Below are 16217 nucleotides of genomic sequence, written 5' to 3'. Positions count from 1 at the left end.
CGTCTCCTTTGATTGCATTTGTCTGGAGCCCAGTGCTCCGTGAGCTGGGGCTATGAGATGTCATCTACAATGAATGTGGTAAGCAATAAATACAGGTAGCCCGTTTATGAGCTGCCGTGTTTATTACACTCCTTAATTGCTAAAGAGCCAGAGCTGGCTGAAGCTGGATCCTACCCTGGAGAGAAGCTCTGCCTGGGTGGGCAGAGGGAGGGGCGGTAGAGCCTGGCCCCCCACACAGGACCACTCAGCCTCTTGCTGCTCTTGCTTTGGAGGCTGCTCTGCCTCCAAAGGCCGTTGATCCATCATGGCCTGATAGAAGAAGCAGTCAGGCCATCAGATTCCTACTCTGCCATTTGACACATGAAGACGCTGAGGCCAGAGAGAGAAAGTGATTTGCCCAAGGTCACACAGCAGTGACTTAGAGAGCAGGAGCCAGGGCTCCAGACTCCTAGGCAAGTGCCTCTTGTACCTAACTCTCTGCTTGAACAGCTGCTCCTGGATCAGGTAGAGCACAGGATCTGGAGTTGGGTGAGTGGTGAAGCCCAGTCTGTTCATATACGCTGTGTGATACTGGGCAGGTTACTTGACCTCTCTGAGCCTCAGCGTCCTCATCTGTAAAGTGGGCATAGTACGTCCCACTTTATGGACTTTCTGGAAAGATTAAAAGTAGTCAGTTCTGCGGAGGTGGCACGTGACTAGCCATGAGTCAGTGCTCAATAAATGTTCGGTCCTCTTTTCCCTTCCCAAAGGGCACAGGGCATCTGAGATGCATGGAGCTGAAGTCAGCCAAGAGCTGAAAGGAGAGATGGGTCAGAAGGGAAAGGCTCTGGGGTGCAAGGCACTGTCCTGGGTTTCTGATCTAAGGGAACAGCAGGCCTATAAGTAACCTATGAAGGCAGAGTTAGGTGTGGATGTGGTAGGAGCTGTCCACCCTGCTCTGTGCAGGACAGCGGGGAGCCCTTTACACCGGACATTTTATAGATGAAGAAACGGAGGTTCCAAGAGGCCAAGTCACTTGCCCAAAGACACAGAGATAGAAAAGGTGATGGGCTGGGATTCAAACCCAGGTGTGTCTGACTTCAGAGTCCAAGCTTAGGACCATGCTGGTTAGATGCAGGTGAGATACTCCTTCTAGAAAGTCAGGGATGATAGGAGGGATGTGGCTGGCAGGCTGGAAACAGTATCCTGGAGGATGTTCTGCAGGAAGAGAGCCTGGCCTTGGTGATGAAGGAAGGGTAAAGGCCCCACAGTCAGGGATGATGGCCAAGATGCTGAACAACCAGGATTCACTGGCATGAGCCAACCAGAAGAGATACTGGCCAGACAGGACGGCCATTCCTATGGATCCCCACTGAGGACCTGTGAGGGTAGAGGGTCCCTCTATCCTGCTGCAGACCCTGCCCGCTGGCCTCTGGGAGGGTGGGGGCTGGAGCAAAGGAAGGGATAGGTTCTCCTGGTGCCTCCCATCCCATGCAGCTCTAGGCTTTCTGGCCTCAGGAAGATCTGGAGAGAAGGGCGAGCAAGCAGGGCATTCAGAGGGCCCTGTCCTCGCTGTCCTCACCCAGGAGAGGGCACGACAGAGAAAGGAAAGGGAGCACAAGAGATCGTGGCTGTGGGTTGGAATCCTTGTGGCTCCACTTTCTAGCTGTTGAAGGCAAGGAGGCTATGAATGCCCGGAAGCATGCCTTAGCCCAGCACCAGGCCTCCCGCACACCCTGCGGAATGAACACTCCCTGTGTGGAACCATGGACAGTCCCTACTGTGCCCCAGGAGGGCACAGCCACAGTTCTCTCCTCTGGGATTCACCAGGAACACTGGTTGGTGATGTAATGTTATATATTTTGGTGGGGGAGCAGTGGACATCAGCAGAGGCCATGGAATATTATACTAGGGAAGGCCCTGAGCTTGGCTCGATGGGGACAGGAGGGGGCAATCGAGAAGGCTTCCTGGAAGAGGTGATGCCTGTGACGAGTCTTAAAGGATGAATAAGAATTAAGTGAGACTGGAAGTAGGTGGAAGGGCAATCGAAAGAGAAGGGATCAGCATGAGCAGAGGCAGCAAGCAAGCCTCAGGGAGATACCTCTGGGGACTCTGCTTTGAGGGCGGTGATTGGAAAGTGAGGGCAGGAGTAACAAGAGGTGGCCATGGGGAGCCTTGAGGTTCTGTGGTCTGGAGGAGGCAGCTTGGTCTCCTGTAGCTGTCGGGTTTTCAGCAAGAAAGTGCTGTGGCGACATGTGCTTTGTGGAAAGATCCTTCTGGCAGCAGGGAACCACTTGACTGAAGGGGAGGTAGGGACGCCAGTCTCAGCCCAGAGGCGGTGGCTGTGTCTGGATGGGAGAGAAGGCGAGGAGCAGGGCTGCGGCTGGAGAAGTTTCAGAGACCCCTGGATAGAGGATGGTGTCATCCAATTCTACCTCCAAAGGCAGATGGCATGTCATGAATTCAGGCCATGCTCACTGAAGTAAAGAAAAACGCCCCATCACACTGCCTGGGTTCCAGTTTTGGCTTCACCACTCACTAGCTATGACCTCAGACAAGTCACCTCACCTCCATCTGACCCAGTTTCCACCTCTAGAAAATGAGGATAATAAGAGTACTAATCTCATGGGTTGTTATGAGTTAGTAAATGTAAAGTATTAGGACAGAGCCAGCACATAGTAAATGCTCAATAAATAGTATTATTTGTAGGGGTGGAGACTTGGGTGGGTGACCACAGGAAAAACCTGATTTTTCCTTCCCCCAGCACAATTGAAGAGAAGCCCTTGGGGCACTGTTGGAAGGACAAAGGCGTGGAGCCTGGAGTCCCTGAGTCAGGTTCACCCTAAGATTTTTCCCTTTGGATGGCCTTGCGTTCCTCACCAGCTAACTTGGTGCCTCAGTTTCTCCCTCCTGGTAAGAAGGAGGATGTCCCAGGTGGGCTCTGAGTGTCTTCCCGTCCCGGCTTTGGTGCTGAGTGGCCCCACCTGTTCTTCCCCTGCTCAGCACTTTTCCAAGTTGCAATAAGGGCCAGTGGAGCAGCAGTAGGAGGCGTCCCTTTAGGGAGGAGGACGGTCCTCTGGCCCCAGGGCCAGTGCTGAATCCAAAGCCAATGTGCCTGGCAGGCCTTCCTCACGGGCTCCAGGCGCCTTAGCCATGTCTGCCTGGCCAAGGTCAGCTGGTGGACAGACACCTGGCACCTTGGCAGAAACAATGAGAGGAGGGATGCGAGGCGCCACTCCTGAGACCAGGAACCTTTCCCGGTCCCCTCCCCACCAGCTGGCTCTGTCTGTGCTCCTCTTTCCATGGATTCAAATGCACCTACAGAAAAACTCTAGCTCAGACCAAAATGCAGCCTGGGGTGGTGCTGTCATCACCCATTAGGAGAGGGGTGGGGCGGCCGGGCAGGTGAGAGCCAGGCACTCTCTGCTCCGTCTGTTCCTTATGATATGAGGGTGCCAGCCTGGCTGCTGAGGAGAGTGTTGGATTGTGGTTTGGGGCGGGGAGGGGACAGAGTTGCTGAGACCCATTATGTGCCATGGGCTTTGTCACTGCTTTCTACAAGCTGTGTGGCATTGGACAAATCCCTTAACCTCTCTGAGGGCTGGGCTGATGGAAGGATTTGTGTAATCAGAGTACATACCTCCTTGGTGGTTGCAAGGATTAAATGAGATAATATGTGCAAAGCCCTGGACACAGCGCTCGATCCCCAAACAGTGGCTACGATTATTACTATTTCCCCAACTTTGTTATAAATTGATGAATAATGATTTTATATGTTTATGGGGTCTAATGTGATGTTTTGCTACACATTTTACTATTATTAATATTAATAATAATAAGCCTCCCAGAAACCCTTTGAATAAGACTTAGCAACCTTATCTTGTGGAGGAAGATGGAGTCCAGCCATGTCCTGTGGGAGAAAGTGGGAGCTGCAGAAAGTAACCAGACACCATCTCCCCCACATCCATCCACACCCCAATGCATACTCCCAGAACCCTTTGCGCTGAGTCCTGTCATGGAGGGACAACCCCGGCCCCAGCAAAGCACCTGCAGTGCTGGCAGCTCAGGACTGGCTTGCATTCTGGCCCTGCCCCTTCCTAGCTGTGGGACACTGGACGTGTCGCTTTCATTCATAGTCTCAGTTTCCCCACCTGTCACATGGCTCTCTCATCCCTGCCCCGAGTCTCTCCCCAGAGCTGTTAGGAAGAAAACGTGAAAATAATGAATATGGAATGTAAACATGTCTTGTGTACCTTGAAATCTGACTCATGGTGGCAGATGCTGTCAGTTTCCCCTGGGGGATGGGGATGTTTGAATTTCTGTCCAGCCCCGGCCATGCCTGGCAAGCCGCGGGTGCTCAATCGTCGTTGGCTGAATGGAATCATGTTCAATGACTTGCTGCCATGGGTATACTTTTAGGTGAAGTATAATCTTCTTAATCTTCTCTTTAAAGTTGGAGAGAGCAACACCCAGAGAGGTGGAGTAATTTGCCCAAGATCACACAGCGAATGAAAGCTGGAACCAGAGCTGAAACCCAGATGGGCCAGCTCCAGTGCTCTCATCTCCACGATCGGCCTCCATCTTTTTCCAGCCTTTGCAAGGGTGGGGCTGGCAGCGGGCACCCTCTAGGGAGGGCTGGGGTTCTTCCTGGGTGGGGTCCCCCATCGGGAGGACTGAGGTGGCCTTGTGTTTTTAGGTGGAACATCATGGAAGGCGACTGTCTGAGCTGCATGAAGTATCTGATGTTTGTTTTCAATTTCTTCATATTTGTAAGTATTGCTGGGTCTTCCCAGACCTCTGCTGGGTGGGCAGAACTGGCTGCTCCTTTGAGATAGTCATACTGGGCCAAGCTCCTGGGGTGAGCACAGAGGCCAGCGCTAGAGGGAGGGGTACCTGCCAGCCAGGCTTTCAGGGAAGGGAGCCCCCAGCAGTGCCCACCCCACTCTGGAGAGCCCACCTTCTTAGGAGAGACATTTTACACAGGCCGTGGGGTGGTCAGTCCCTCTGACAAAGGTGGAGGGGACCTTGGCCCAGCCACTGTCTTGGGATCTGACCCCTCGTGGGGAGTGGGAAATGAGGGGATGGGGTTGATCGGAGGGCAACAAGAGGGAGCCCCACCCAACCTTGTCTCCGTGAGCAGTAGATGGACTTCAGAGCTGGAGGGGCCAAGTCCATGCAGCCACCGGATCTAGTCAGAAACTCCTCTGGGCCTGGAAGACCTGCATTCAAACCCCGGTGCTACATCTTAGCAGCTTCTGATTTGAGAAACAGTTCACCTTTCTGAACCTCAGTATCTTCACCTCTTAGTGACCTACCTCAACAGGCTCTTTGAAAATTAAGTCAGATTAGTTTACAAAGTGACCGGGATGTAGCCCGTCCTCCAGAGCTTGGCCCCATTTCCATCTGACCTGCGAATTCTGTATACGAAGGGACAGAGGCCCGGACACTCAGGTGGCCCACCCGCCTGCTGAGCCCACCCCAGGCTCTGCTCAGACTTGTGGCCCCTCCCAGGAGTGGAGCCATGGCCCCAGCTTCTTGGGCCCCCACAGGCTTTCCTGGTCCGGCCTCAGCCCTTGATCTTGGTACATCTAAGACCTGGGTGAATCAGGCTCTACTTGCATCCTTCAGGGCAGGCTCTTGAAAGAGGGAGTCCTCTTTCCGGCCAGGACTGACCGTCTATTTCTGTTTGTCCGTCTTTCCCTCTCTGCCTATCTCTATCTCTATACCTTTGTGTCTTTTTAAAAAATACACATTTCAGCAACTCCCTTAGCTTCTCTTCCCTGCCTTATAATCCTAAAATGCCTCGAGCCTTGCAGACTTGAATTCTAGACCCAAGGCCACCACCTGCCAAGCCGGGTGACCCCGCACAAACTTACCCTCCCTCCAGCCCCTCCCTTCCCACCCGAAATGGAGCTGGGCCATCCATGAAGCGTTTAGCGTACAGTTGTGGAATCCCAAGATCTCCAGCAGCAATAAGGAGGCGCAGGTTTTCCTGGAAGTCATTCTGGGAGACCGGGGAGAGACCCGGCACAGCAGGTGGCAGGAACGGAAACTCTGTCGCTGGCCACTCCAGTTCGGCCTTTCCTGCTCTTTCCCCTGCTGGGTCCCTCAGGCCTCGCCACTGGACTCCTGCCCTAAGGACACCTACAAATGCCCCTTGCCCAAAGCCATCAGCTCTCTTCAGCATGCAGTCCTGCTCAGCCAAGCCAAAGCCCAGCAGTTTTCCTGTCGCCCCACTGTCAGCCCTCACACAGGCCTCTGGGGGCCTCCGGTCCTCCTGCCACACAAAGGGATTTCAGATACTTTACAGCCCTAAATCCCATGGTGCCAAACTTTGGTTCTTCCCACAACAGGTCTGCTTCTAATACTTACCCGTGCCTAAGAAAAATGGAATAGGTGGGGCGCCGTGGCTCCCACCTGTAATCCCAACAGTTTGGGAGGTCAAGGCAGGTGGATCACTTGAGCCCACAAGTTTGAGACTAGCCTGGGCAACATGGCAAAACTCAGTCTCTACAGAAAAATACACAAATTATCCAGGCGTGGTGGCACGTGCCTGTGGTTCCAGTTACTTGGGAGGCTGAAGTGGGAGGATGACTTGAGCCCGGGAGGTCAAGGCTGCAGTAAGCCATGATCCCACCACTGCACTCCAGCCTGGGTGACAGAGCAAAACTCTGTCTGAGAAAAAAGAAAAGAAAAATGGAACAGATATTTATTGAAATCTGCTAAATGCCTTCTGTCCTTTCTTCCCTGGGACTGCCTTAGCCTGTGAGTATTTGAGTCTTTGACCACAAGGAAGCTAAAAGGCTCAGAGAGGTTATGCCACTTGCCTTAGGTCACATAGCTAATAAATGGCACAGCTTTCTCTCTCTAGACTACACTGCCTCTTTCCAAAGATAAATAAGGCATGGAGAACCCATGTTGATGGAGACATAAATCTGAAGGCTTTTGAGCCATTGATTGGAGAGTGGGGAGCCCACTCTCAGGTTGGAACCTCACTGAGAGTCCCATGCAGTGACGATGACTTGGTCTGTGTTTTCCCAGCCCCTAGCATGGGTGGTGCGAACACAGCATAGGACTCACTCAGGGCATGTTCATGATCCTTTGTTTAAGGACCTGGGACAGAGCCCTGACTCTGCCATGAACTTGCTATGTGACCTTCAGCAAGTTGCTGACCCCCTCTGTGTGGAATCAGAGGGTTGGGCTAGATGGCCTCCTCATCCACAGGTCTGACATTTCAGGAGAAGATAAAATAACCTGTATATGATGCGTGTGTTTTTCAGTAGCCCAGGGTGGGGCCTGGGTCAGAAATTGGACGTAGAGGATGTGTCTTGCACTTAAGATCACGGCAATTAGAAATATTCACGACAATTCAAGGCGCAGCTGGGACCTGCCGGCTCTCACTGCAGATGAATTCCTGCCCAGCTCACCTAGTGCTTGACGCCTCTGACCCTGGGGCTGGCTCGGGGAGTGCTGGGTCAGGAGTGCCTAACCTCCCTTTCTGGCTGTTTCTCCTCCCCACTCCTCCACTGGCTGGAGCAGCTGGGCGGGGCCTGCCTGCTGGCCATCGGCATCTGGGTCATGGTGGACCCCACCGGCTTCCGGGAGATCGTGGCTGCCAACCCCCTGCTCCTCACGGGCGCCTACATCCTCCTGGCCATGGGGGGCCTGCTCTTTCTGCTCGGCTTCCTGGGCTGCTGCGGGGCCGTCCGTGAGAACAAGTGTCTGCTGCTATTTGTGAGTACCCCAGTCACCACCCCACCCGTGGGTGCAATGCGGGGTGTCGGGGATCGGCTGCGGACTCCCAGGCCCTGGCTGGCTTCCATTCAGACCAGTGCTTCCCAAACTGGGGGCTGTCACAGCAGAAGGGATCATGGAGACGACCCGACCCTACTCATTCCGGAGTCAGTGGTCTTGAAGCCCTGAGATGTTCAGCGACTAGCCCGGAGTCCCATGGGAGTTGGGGGCAGAGGGGATAAAACAGACGCTGGGCCAGGGCCCCTGCAGCGCCTCAGGCTGCCTCTCCCCATGCCTGTGGGACTGTTTTCTCCCTGGGGCCGCCCTTCCTCTCTCCCACTTCACTTTGCCGCCTGCCTCCAGTCAAGCCGGGGCCCTTGGCTCAAGGCACACTTGGCCTGTGTCCGCATGCCAGGAAACTCAGAATGAGGTTTGAGCCACGTGAACCCACCTCCAGGGGTGGGGTGGTCCCCAGCCTTTTCCGTTTGCCTTGGTGGCCCCAGCTTGCAAAGCCTGCTTTGTACCAGGCCCATCACTGCAGTAGATGAGCTGGCCCCGGTGGAAAGGGCCTTGGTGTCCAGGTCTGAACAGCCAGGCTCCTCCAAGGCACGGTCAACTGAGGTCGCTGACAAGGACCTTGCTGGTTTTCCACTTGCTTGCTTTTAAAAACTCTACCATGTAACTCCTCAGTAATATCCCTGAAATGGCTAGTGGATGAGGCCTTCCCCTTGTAGATATCCAATTCTGAAATAGGTATGATACGCCCTCTGAAGATTTCTTATTCTTTAAGTAAATAGCCCTTGAGCTCCTATATGGGCATGTAGTACACTGGGTGCTGGAGATGTGCCAGTGGCCAAGGTCCCATCTCTCAAAACAGGCACGGGGCGGGGGTCGAGCCGTGTGGATGAGCTGGGCAGGGGGCGGGCCTGTTCGGAGTGGACTCCCTGCTCCATCCTCTAAGGGTGCGGCTCCAGCCTAGTTCCTCGACCTTCCTGAGCAGCCGTGTCTTCTGCTAGAGGGGGCTGACCAGCTCAGCTCTAGATCACAGCCAAACCAGACAAACAGTGGGCGTTCTGGTTCTCTAGTCTTCTGGATTCCCCTGGGCAGTGGCACTTGGGGCTTCTGTCCGCTTTCCTGTGCTGGGCGGATGGGTCTTCGCTCCTCTAAGAGGTCCTGGACTTGGAGAACTTCTGGGCTGAGCCCAGTCTCGCTACAGGGTAAGTTAAAACCCTGTTTAGAGAAGTGTGCATGTGGCTGGGTCAACTTGCCGATGCTCCTTGTGGGCGGAGCTGAATGACAGGGAGACCTGGGCAGGTCGGCTGGAGGGCTGCCTTGCGAGGTTCTGTAGGTAGACCAGCACCAGCAGTGCTGGGAGGAGAGACCTGGCACCATGCCTCCTCCCCAGACGAGAGCACGCTGCACAGCCCCATTCGTGTCCGAGTGAGATGCCCCCATCCAGAGGAAGTGAAGTCAGCTGCGAAATGAGTGACAGGGAGCCTTGAGCCCATTTGTCCTTCAAGAGCCCAAACACTGCAGACCTCATTTGGAGAGAAACAAAGAAATGCTGTGAGCGCCCCCTGGTGGACAGTTCTCTACTGCTTGTCACGGTGCTTACCCAAGTCTTGGCTGGGGAGCCGGAGGGGACTTTAAAAGGAGCTGGAATATGGGTCCCAGAACACACCCAGCCTCCCTCTCCCCCTCCTCACCTCGGCCTCCAGGGGCTCATTCATTGTTAATGGGCTCGTCTTTGAAGCCAAGACAGGAAGCCAGGCTGGTGTTCTTGGCTGGGAGCAGGCTGGGGCGGCTCTGGCTCTCCTGCCTCCTCCAGTAAGTGGCTGCCTGCAAACCTCCCATGCTGTGGGAGGCAGGACTGAGACCCAGGGGCAGGAGATGTGTCCACAGTCCTCCCGAGAGAGCTGATCCTTCCTCAAGGCTTGATGGTAGACCCCTCCCCTCCCCTCCCTGCCCCCATTTCTCTCCCTATGTCCCTCTTCCTTCTGCCTCTGTCCTCCTTTTCTTTTCTCTTTTTTCTTTTCTTTTCTTTCCTTCTTTCTTTCCCTTTCTTTCTTTCTTTTTCTTTCTCTCTCTCTCTCTCTCTCTTTCTCTCTCTCTTTCTTTCTTTTTTTTCAGACGGGCTCTTGGTCTGTGGCCAAGGCTGGAGTGCAGCAGTGTGATCTCGGCTCACTGCAGCCTCAACCTTCTAGGCTCAAGTGATCCTCCCACGTCAGCCCCCTGAGTAGCTGGGACCACAGGCATGCACCACCACACCCGGCTAATTTTTGTATTTTTGTAGAGACAGGGTTTTGCCATGTTGCTCAGGCTGATCTTGAACTCCTGGGCTCAAGTAATCCGCCTGTCTCAGCCTCCCAAAATGTTGGGATTACATGCGGCACCATACACTTGTCCTTGTCTTTCTCTTGACCTCTGTGTTTACTCCTACGCCCTTTCCTTGTCCCCGTCCTGATCTCTCCCTCCCCCATTTCCCTGTCTCTCTCTCCACTTCCCTTGCTCAGCTTCCTCTCTCTGAGGCCCTGCCCACACAAGCCTGAAGTCACACTGTGGGTCACAGTCAGAGGATGCTTGGATCAGGGTCTTCTGGCTTCCAGACCAGGGCTGTCTAGAGGCCCCTGGAATGGACTCAGTTCAAGATTTACCTAAATTTAAATGCAAAATTTTAGGTCCGGGCCTGTGTATGTATATTGTGTGTACATGGATCGTGTACATACTCATGTGTATGTGCATGTGTGTTGTATGTGTGTGTATGTTGTTCCATCGTGTGTGCTTATGTGTACCTGCGCACACTGCTTTGTGCACATGCACATGTGCATGGGTGTTGTATGTGCATGGGTGTTACACATGTGTGTGTGTTGTGCATGTGTGGGTGTTGTGCGTGCGTGGGTGTTGTGCGTGCGTGGGTGTTGTGCGTGCATGGGTGTTGTGCATGTGTGGGTGTTACACCTGCGTGGGTGTTGTATGTGCGTGGGTGTTATGCCTGCGTGGGTGTTATATGTGCGTGGGTGTTGTATGTGCATGGGTGTTGTGCATGTGTGGGTGTTACACCTGCGTGGGTGTTGTATGTGCGTGGGTATTACACATGTGTGGGTGTTACACGTGTGTGGGTGTTGTGTGCATGGGGGTTAGGGGGGTTCTGTGAGTGTTTCCAGAGAAAGGCCCCAAAGTTTCTGGAAGGTTTTCAGAAAGGTTTGTGCCCTAAAAAATAAGAAAAACCACTTCTCCCTTCCTGGCTGAACCTGGACCTAACTGTGTGGTGGTTCCAACCAAAGAGGGCATGGAGTCTCAACCCTGGCACCTTCTGGGATCCTTCTAGAAGCCTTTCGCTGCCTTCTCAGCCTGTCGGAAGGGAGAGAGGCTTGTCTTAAGCGGAGCCAAAGAATGACTTTAGTCACCCTAAGAAACCTGGCTTAAAGGTTCACAGAGCAAGGAGGCCTTGACATGGGGCTGAGTGTCTCCTTCCCTCTGCTCTGAGACTGAAGTCCCACAGGACCTGGGGACGATCAGTCTAATGACCAGACCACCTAATGATCAATTTGTCTGTCTAAAGATCAATTTCCCGAATATTTGTGTTGATCAGCATCATAGCACTCACATGCAATAGGACAATTTCAGCCTCCCATTTCCCATTTGCTTACCTTTGAGTATTTGAAGGATTTTTTTAAAGACAGCTTATATAAAAATCCTAATTTTAAAAATATTTTACAATGAAGGCAAGCTAAACTGGAAAAAAAAGAACAGCAAAAAGAGATGAGTATGTTCAAAAAAGATAAATGAGCTGAATTGTACATGCAGTGTGTAAAATTGGTAAATATTTATTAGAAATGGGAACTGTGAGCAGACATTGCCTATAAGCAGATGGGTTAGAAAAGCCTGGAAATCCTCCCAAGCAGCCGACGTGGCACTTTCCTCCCCTTTGCTAATTTTCTATCCCGAGGAAAGCAATGCAAATTAGAGGATGAGGACTGGCAGACAGATGTGTCCTCAGGCAAATGGGATGTGAACCGCCATGGCTGGTCCAGGGGAATTCCCCAGAGGACTTGAACACTGGTGAACCATCTTAAGCAGGAGGACATTTTCATGCTGGAGAAGGGCGAGCTGGCGCAAGTGGCTTTGTGCCTGCTGCGGGCACAGTGGCCTTGCACTCTGATTCACAGGATTCACGCTCCCGTATACTCAAGTCCTGCCCAGGCCCTGTGCTTGGGGAGGCCCACTTCCTCCAGTCCACAGCTCCCCAGGTTGAATCTGTCAGTCCAGGACCTCTTAGAGGAGAGAAGACCCATCCACCAGGCTCATCTCCTCATCATCATTTCATTGATGCTTCAGCTCAGTGGAAACTCCATGAAGATGGGGACTGAGTCTGCCTTGTACATATTTATTTGCCAATACCTAGTACAGTGCCTGGCACAGAGCAGGTGCGCAATAAGCAGCCCCAGAGCCAAGGAACAGAGAGGAGGTGGTGTCAGAGATGTGGCTAACAGCATGGACTGCAAAGTCAGAAAAGCCCAGGCTCAAACTCCTGCTCGGCCGCTTCCTGGCTGTGTGACCTGGGGCTGGTTCCTTAACCACTCTGAACCTTAGATTCCTGGTATATAAAATGAGGACACTAATACTTCCTTCCCAGCCATAGTGTTGCGTTCACAATCAGTGGCAAATGCATGCTTTGCCTGGATCTGTTGGTGGGATGCTTCCTCTGGGCTGAGTCACCATCTGAGCGGCTGTCCTGTCCTGCCAGTCTTGTGGGAAGCATGGCACCTGCATTATCTCATGAAGCCATGCTCAGTCATCCTGGATGGCACACACACGTCCCACAGTGACAGGCACACTGAGTGCACGAGGCTCGCGATCTGCTTCGTCCATTATTTACGACTGTCCAGGCCGAGGCTGGTGTGCGTGCCAGCTCCAGCTTATCGCCGTGGACGGAGACCATTGCTGAGGCTGCTCCTTGCCAGTCTGGGAGCCTGCCAGTGGCTCCAATGAGAGGGCAGAGGGCAGGGAGGGGCTCCTCGTAGAGGCCCCGTGTAATGGAAGCGGATGACCATCCATCACCAGCCAAATGGAAGTGCCAGGACCCCTGCCAGAGGCCTCCGTCACTGTCACAGGGGAGGTGAGCCTGCAGAGGCAGAAAATGAATCACTCAGCGGCCACTGAGCCCAGAGCCTCCCAGCCTCCTGGAAATGAGAATTGTAGGAGTGGCAGGATGGACCATGGGCGCTGTGACCTGGGGCACGGGAGGCTCCCCCAGCCCTGCCCTCATCACATTCTGCTCTGGTTGGGGAACTCTGCTCCCTGGCCTCAGCCCGAGGTCACCCCATCTTCAGGAAGCACAGGAGCATCTGGCCTGGTGTCCCTCATCCAGATGTGTCAGGCAGGCCACTGGCAGACCCCAGCCAGGTGGCCCGGGCCCGCTGACCCATGGGGACAGACTCCTGGGCTCAGAATACAGTAACAGAGCAGTTCCCGAGCCTCGCCCTGTATCAGGGAGGTGACGCAGCCCGGCGCTCTGAAAAGCCAGCTGGGCCAGGAGGAGCAGGTTCTCTCTGCAAATAAAACCTGAGTACAGGTTCTCACTGTACTAGGTATTGGCAAATAAATACCTCCGAAGAGCTCTGCACCTGTGGAGTAGCCATTTCCCTTCTCCCGCTTCAGCTTCCTCAACTTCGAAAAGGGGGGAACCACACAAAAAAGAGACTATGGGACCGGCACCCAGCGCCCAGCCATCCCCTGTGACAGCAGAAGCCTGTGATGAAGGAGCTGAAGCCCGGGGAGACCTCAGGGGCTCAGGAGCCCACACTACCTCCGAGGGCTGAAGCAGATGTGACGCGGCTGGGGATAGAGGCTGGCCAGCAAAAGGCAGGGCTGAGGGTGGACACATCCCCACCGCGGGCTGGCAGCTCTGTGGAAGCAAGCAGCTCTCCTTAGGTGTGGAGATTTAAAAAATGAAAACCTGCCTGCCAGGCTGCGGAGATGCTTTCTGCGCATGTGCTGAATGGGCAGATTCTGCGCCCCTCCCAAGGCCCTTACTCAGGTGGTACCCCGCCCACGCAGTTTGGAGAAGCCCTGGGACCTCTAGAAGGCAGCTGCTGTGGGCGCTGAAAAGTCGGGGCAGGAATTGGACTGAGGTCTCCCTGGGGTGGGGATAAAGTGACAGGAATCTTCCTCTGATCAAAGAGGCACATTCCAGGCGAGAGACGTGTGAAGGTATTGTCAGCAGCCCGCAGAGCGTCTACGAGGAGGCCGGTCGTCGCCAGGAGCTCGGAGGTCACAGAGGAGGCTGCCCGTGGCCTGTATTCACTCCCCTTCTGCATCTGAGAGCCCACCACCAAGCTCTGCGTGGGCTCATTTCCAACAGAGGAAATGCTTTCACATGTGTCGTGATTCCCCACGAGGCACTCCCGGAAGTGGGTCTTGACATTCCCATTTTGCTGGCAAGAAAACTGAGGCTAGAAGGGGTTGGTTGGAGTGACTGTCCCATGATACACAAGGACAGACAAGGCGGGCTCTGAGGTGTCCTGACTTGAAGCCCAGCACCCTTTGCCTCCTTCCAGCCTGGCACATCGGGGGCAGGCAGGCAGTCCTGAGGACTGGGACCCCAGAGAGCAGGTCTGGCTGCTGCCTCGGTGCCTGGGAGGGCATGGAAGAACCAGTCTGTGTGTGTGTCAGGGTTAAAGTCCTCCGTTGGTGGTTTCCAGGTAAGGTGAGCACGGACTTTGTCAAGGGCACCAGCTGTGCTGAGTAATGAAGGCAAAGCCAGTTTCTTCTGTTGACTGCTCTTGGCCCAAAGGAACCCACGTAATGTCCTGGGCCGGTGATGCAGCAGGTCATAGGACCTTCATGGTGAGGGTTCTGCCTCGGCCTTGTTCATCCATCTAAGAGTCCTGTGCTAACACCTGTGTTGACCCAGGCATCTGGGCAGGCAGCGCACTGAGGGACAGCCCCTGTGCTAATGCCATGCACGCACCTCTGTTGGGCACTGTGATGTGGGGGAGCCCAGGAGGGGGGGTTCTCCCTGCTTAGGGAAGTCAAGAAAGGCTCCTCACCAGCAGAGGCGCTGAGTCTTCACCTGATCTGGAGAAATGAGGAACTGGTGGGCAAGGAAGTGCGGTGCCTTCCTGGCAAAGGTAGCACAGCCTGTGAGGTCCCCGAAATGAGAGGCACTGTGGTTCATTCAGGGAACATCAAAGTCAGTGAGTGGAGCAAAAGACTGTGTTAGACACCAAACTCCTGGGCCCTGGGTTTGAGATCTGGTAGTCACACCATCTTCCCTCCAGTCTTGTTCCTTGAATTTTGGCTGAAGGTCAATGTGACCTCACCAATTCCCATGGGAACCAGAGGCAGTGGGGCAGGGAGAGGTGGCCCTGGGGTGGCAGGGTGGGGAAATCCACTTGGGGATCCCCAAAGCACTCAGGATTCTCACAGCCCATACAACCCACATGGAGGGAAGCTTACCCAGAGTGGGCTGAAACAGGTTTCATCAGCGATCTCCTTCCAGGGTGGCTGCGTAGGGTTGTTCAGGCTGCACACTGTACAAGGGGCCTCTCTAAGGTGTACCATTTGCATGGAAGGTATATATTTGTTTATTTTTTTTCATATTTTGATCACAATCCTGTTAAACAAGGAGGGATCCCTGGTGTGTTTGTTATGAAGATGTCTGACTGATAGCAGTGGAGTGTCTTTATCTTACAAAATGAATATACTGCATCACTGGTAGGACAGATGGATGGATGCACTGGCCAGTGACCGCCCTGTCCCCTGCCTGCCCTCTGGGCTCATGAATCTGCTCCTCTCCCTGCAGTTCTTCCTGTTCATCCTGATCATCTTCTTGGCGGAGCTCTCAGCAGCCATCCTGGCCTTCATCTTCAGGGAAAATGTAGGTACCAGGCCCACGCTTTCCTGCCTCCTGCTGTCAGCAAGGGCTTGGTGGCCATTCAGGTCTGGCTCCTCCCCCCTTGAAGGGCCTCAGAGAATGAGCAGCCTCTCGTCTGGCGCTTCCAGCCCAAGTCATGGGCCCCCTGCCTGGCAAGGCCCCACAGACCAGAGAGACCCCATCTAGCCTGTTCCTGCAAGGGCGTTTCCCAAAGGGCAGAGTCAGGAGGCGCTGAAGGGTCTCTGCTCCCAAAGCATCCGGTGCAACCCCATAACTTACTCTGGAAACGTCCCTTCCACAGCTTGCCCAGTGGCCCAGTGATAGCTAGACAGTCAGGACAGTCAGAGAGGCTGTCCCGTGCCCTGGAGTATAGGAGTATATAGGAGCACAGGGCAGACTGCTCTCGGAGGAGGCCCTGGCTGGGTACCTTGGCCCCACAGGCCACGCTGTTCCAGAGGCTACAGGTGGCTAGGGTGTCAGCTGCCTCTCCTGAGTTGACAAGAGCCAGGCACCATAGCCAAAGGGAGCCTGAGTGGGGGGAGGGGAGGGGAGAAGGGGTAATGGGGCAGGGAGAAGGGGAAAGAGGGGAGGGAAGAGGGGCAGTGGGGCAGGGGGAGGGGGAAGA

General features: G+C 54.3%; 1 protein-coding gene across 6 annotated transcripts in view; it reads left to right on the top strand.

The window, feature by feature from the left end:
- TSPAN18 (tetraspanin 18) overlaps window positions 1-16217 on the top strand; it is a 204276-nt gene that overhangs the window by 176081 nt on the left and 11978 nt on the right. For 5 of the 6 annotated variants that reach the window (XM_037738873.1, XM_037738874.1, XM_037738870.1 and 2 more), the window contains 3 exons: window positions 4676-4748; window positions 7516-7713; window positions 15521-15595. In XM_037738873.1, coding sequence (XP_037594801.1) covers window positions 4686-4748; window positions 7516-7713; window positions 15521-15595 — 336 coding nt within the window. In that variant the 5' untranslated portion in view covers window positions 4676-4685. The remainder of the gene's footprint in view (window positions 1-4675; window positions 4749-7515; window positions 7714-15520; window positions 15596-16217) is intronic. The other variant, XM_017529385.2, reaches the window with a different exon arrangement.

This window comes from Cebus imitator, unplaced genomic scaffold, assembly GCF_001604975.1.
Source record: "Cebus imitator isolate Cc_AM_T3 unplaced genomic scaffold, Cebus_imitator-1.0 Scaffold58, whole genome shotgun sequence".
Classification (NCBI taxonomy): domain Eukaryota; kingdom Metazoa; phylum Chordata; class Mammalia; order Primates; family Cebidae; genus Cebus; species Cebus imitator.
Note: the sequence above shows the minus strand (reverse complement) of the source record. Positions and strands in the feature narration are given on the sequence as shown.